General features: G+C 43.0%; 1 protein-coding gene across 1 annotated transcript; it reads left to right on the top strand.

Annotated features, from left to right (window-relative positions):
• The first annotated feature begins 297 nt into the window (after nt 1–297).
• ASPACDRAFT_128304 (uncharacterized protein) lies at nt 298–2,389 on the top strand. The gene is made up of 2 exons (XM_020197112.1): nt 298–493; nt 562–2,389. Exons 1-2 carry the CDS (start codon nt 471–473, stop codon nt 2,135–2,137), a joined length of 1,599 nt encoding a protein of 532 aa, XP_020050917.1. The 5' UTR covers nt 298–470; the 3' UTR covers nt 2,138–2,389.
• Nucleotides 2,390–3,223: the final 834 nt, after the last annotated feature.

The following is a 3,223-nucleotide window of genomic DNA, read 5'->3' as shown; positions in this document are numbered from 1 at the left end:
AATTAGTTATCCAATCAGGTTATTCTTAGATTTATAAATAAAATATAGCTTAAAGAGCTATAAACAGAATTAAAAATAAATAAAAGATTAAAAAATTATATATTATATATAAAGCAGTTAGAAAAAGTGGTAGATTTATTAAAATATTTAAAATATTCAAGACTATCTAGATTATCTGAATAAACTAGGTAAACTAAATAAACAGAATAGACTGGGTAGACTGGGTGTCCTAGGTCTGCACCGTGATACAGACTATTTTTTTTCTAGAAGAGTATGCAGTTCAATCCTGGTTCTTGTCACGTGTCAAATTCTGCTGGCTTTCTGAAACTGGTTAACTGGGTATGCCTAGTTCAGCAGATGACCTCTAATGATTTTGGATACAGTAGTCTCTTTCACCAGAAGATAACATTTTCATCGACACACACAGCGCAATTCTCTTGTGAAACCAGCAGAAGCCGTAACAAGACAACATGGACTGGGATCGCAACAGAAGGTTTGCTCGACATACCCTTTCCTATCTTTCCATCCAATCGATTGAGGCTGATGGTGTTTCAACCCTAGATTTGATGATCATCGCGGTGGTGAAAGTTACAGACCTGCTGGCTCTAGAGGTTATAGTCGTCGCAGCAGATCACCTCCTAGGGTTCGTTCTCCACGTCTCGTCGCAGACACATGGGTTCCCAGTAATCGGACATATGGCCGTGCTCGTAGTCGGTCACCCGCTCCTTCCAGGCGTCGCCCTTCACGTAGCCCTCATTTCTACAGTCGAGATACTGTATTGGGCTCTTATCAGAAGGCATCCTCTCCACCCCGCCGTTTCTCACCTAGGAGGGAAGGCAGAAATCGATCACCACATCAGTCACTTTGGCGATCAAGATCACCTTATGGCGATGGCCCGTATCGGGAGATGAGTTGGGGCCGAAGCACCCCGAAAAGATTGCGAGAAGCGTCGCCCCCTGGTCGAAATTTCAGGCAACCCCGTAGAGATCGTCCTTCTCTGCCCGCAGACAAGTATTCAAAGGCCGAACTACCAGCTCGAGATAGCAGTGGCCGCACCCCCCTACTGCACCGACCACGCACTCCTTTACACACAGTCCGCAGAGATTGGGCACCAGAAATTGGCATATCTCAAAAGCGCTCATCACCATCTGCCAAGGGTGAGCCATCTCCAGCGCAGACGTCGGCCTCTGCTTCTTTACCCAACTCGAGACGGTCATCTCCGGTCAATGAGAGATCCAACGCCTTTCCCGACCAAATCCGGGATCGCTCTCCGTCGCATCGTACACTCATTTGCTATCAACCTAGAAACTCAGACTATACAAAATTACGCGAAAGTCCCCCAGGTTCGTTGACAGATAAGCCCAGGCATGAGGAAGTGAGGCCAAGGGTGCCTGCCCCAGACCATGCGAGCACCGCTACAGAGAGGCGAAGTACAGACCGAGATCACCGACGTCGATCTTCCGATGCCCAATTCACTGGAAAAGCACACATGCCCGCTGCTTTTCATCCCAATAGTGTCCCGACACAGCCGAAAGCTTACAACGCCGCACAATCCCAGGCGCCACCGTCCGGTCCTTCACACGGCCTCAGGGTTTTGCCGCAGCAAAATCGCGGGTCGAACATCTCTTTACTATCAGCCCCGACTCGGCCCCGTGGTGGTGCGAGCTTCAAAGATAATTCCTGGTTAGCAGCGTCAGCGCGTCGCGGAGGTGCATCTGTTGGACTCCACGGAGCTCCTCCGACTGGCCCGCGCAGTAGTTTGCCCCCTACAACACCAATAACCGAGACAACTCGACAATTGTCTGGCAGACAGAATAGTCTCCCTGGGCATACTCACTCGCGCGTGCAGAAGATTTCTAACCACTTATCCGGACTACGCGCAATTGTAACTGAAGGCAGACCATTTTCCTCTGGCCTCAACATCTCTATGGAAAAACGCCTCTCTCAATTGGATATCGACAAAGACAGACTCATCGAGCAGACAGTTGACCATCGGAAACTGATTCGCCTCGGTGCGCACCACTGGGACAAACTGGACAGGGAAAGTTCTATTTGTGCGCTGAAGAGCGAATTGGCAGAGGGGCATCTGCAGCGAATTAGTGATAGTGATAGCATACACCTTAGCACGACATTTTAAGGTATTCGGACTCGGACCTCAAGTTCCCGAGTTGTGACTTTGTGATTTGTGTTGTGGGGTTGTTCCGGCAGACTCTGTGTTAGGTTCCGTATGGACATGTAGCTTCTGGTCTCACTGGCTAGACTTCTGCCTATCAACAGCACTGCTATCAAATGTGTAGACTTCTGAAAATCGAAGGTGTATGATTTCCACTATTTCATCCCGAATGCCGTAGAAAAAAGGTTCTGGGAAGGTCGGACAAGTGGCCGCCTCCTGGCTGAATGGTATATGTATACATACTGCACACGGTATTTGTGGGGAAAGTGGTTGTACTCTGTACTGTGGTTGACCCTGCTAATTTTGTTAGTACAGTGGAGAGGTGCAGGGATTTGAATCCTTTAAACGGTATGTCTCTTACTATACACCACCTTCTTTATTAAGCTATATATTAAATTTATAAAACCGTAAACATATTAAAAATATTAATATATGCTAATTCTTATTGTTATAACGATGCCTTCTACGCCCGAGTCTATCTAGAGTGGCTAACGGCCAGGTCAGGTCAGGTTAATTGGAATTTTTATATCTGACCGCCAGGTTATGATTAGGTTGAGAAAATTTCTATATCTGACCGCAGTATAGCTAAAAAACAGACGATTAACTATTTTAAACGTTTTTAATATTAAGATCTCTCTATTATATCTTTTTAAATTTTAATACAGTTAAGATATATTGAGATTAACTAGTTATTAATCTGACTATCTTTACCGTCGTTTAAAAATATATAAAAAAACTTTTTAATTTAAAAAATATAACTAAGAAATTAGTATTTTTTTATTAATATTTATCAAAAGCAATAAAAAAATTCAGATAATATAATACTACTCAGCTTTTTATAAAAGAATTACTGTTATAGTAAATAATATATCTTAAAATTAACAAGTTAAAATATTTATAAAAGATATTAAATTATTCAAAATATATATATATTATATCAGTAAATAGAATAAGAAGATTATTAATAAAATATTAAATTTATTATATACTAATATTAGTACTGCCGCCCGGCACCGCTATTGACAGCATCTCTTTATATCTATATCTCTA

Source organism: Aspergillus aculeatus (assembly GCF_001890905.1).
Source record: "Aspergillus aculeatus ATCC 16872 unplaced genomic scaffold ASPACscaffold_76, whole genome shotgun sequence".
NCBI classification, from domain to species: Eukaryota; Fungi; Ascomycota; class Eurotiomycetes; order Eurotiales; family Aspergillaceae; genus Aspergillus; species Aspergillus aculeatus.
Note: the sequence above shows the minus strand (reverse complement) of the source record. Positions and strands in the feature narration are given on the sequence as shown.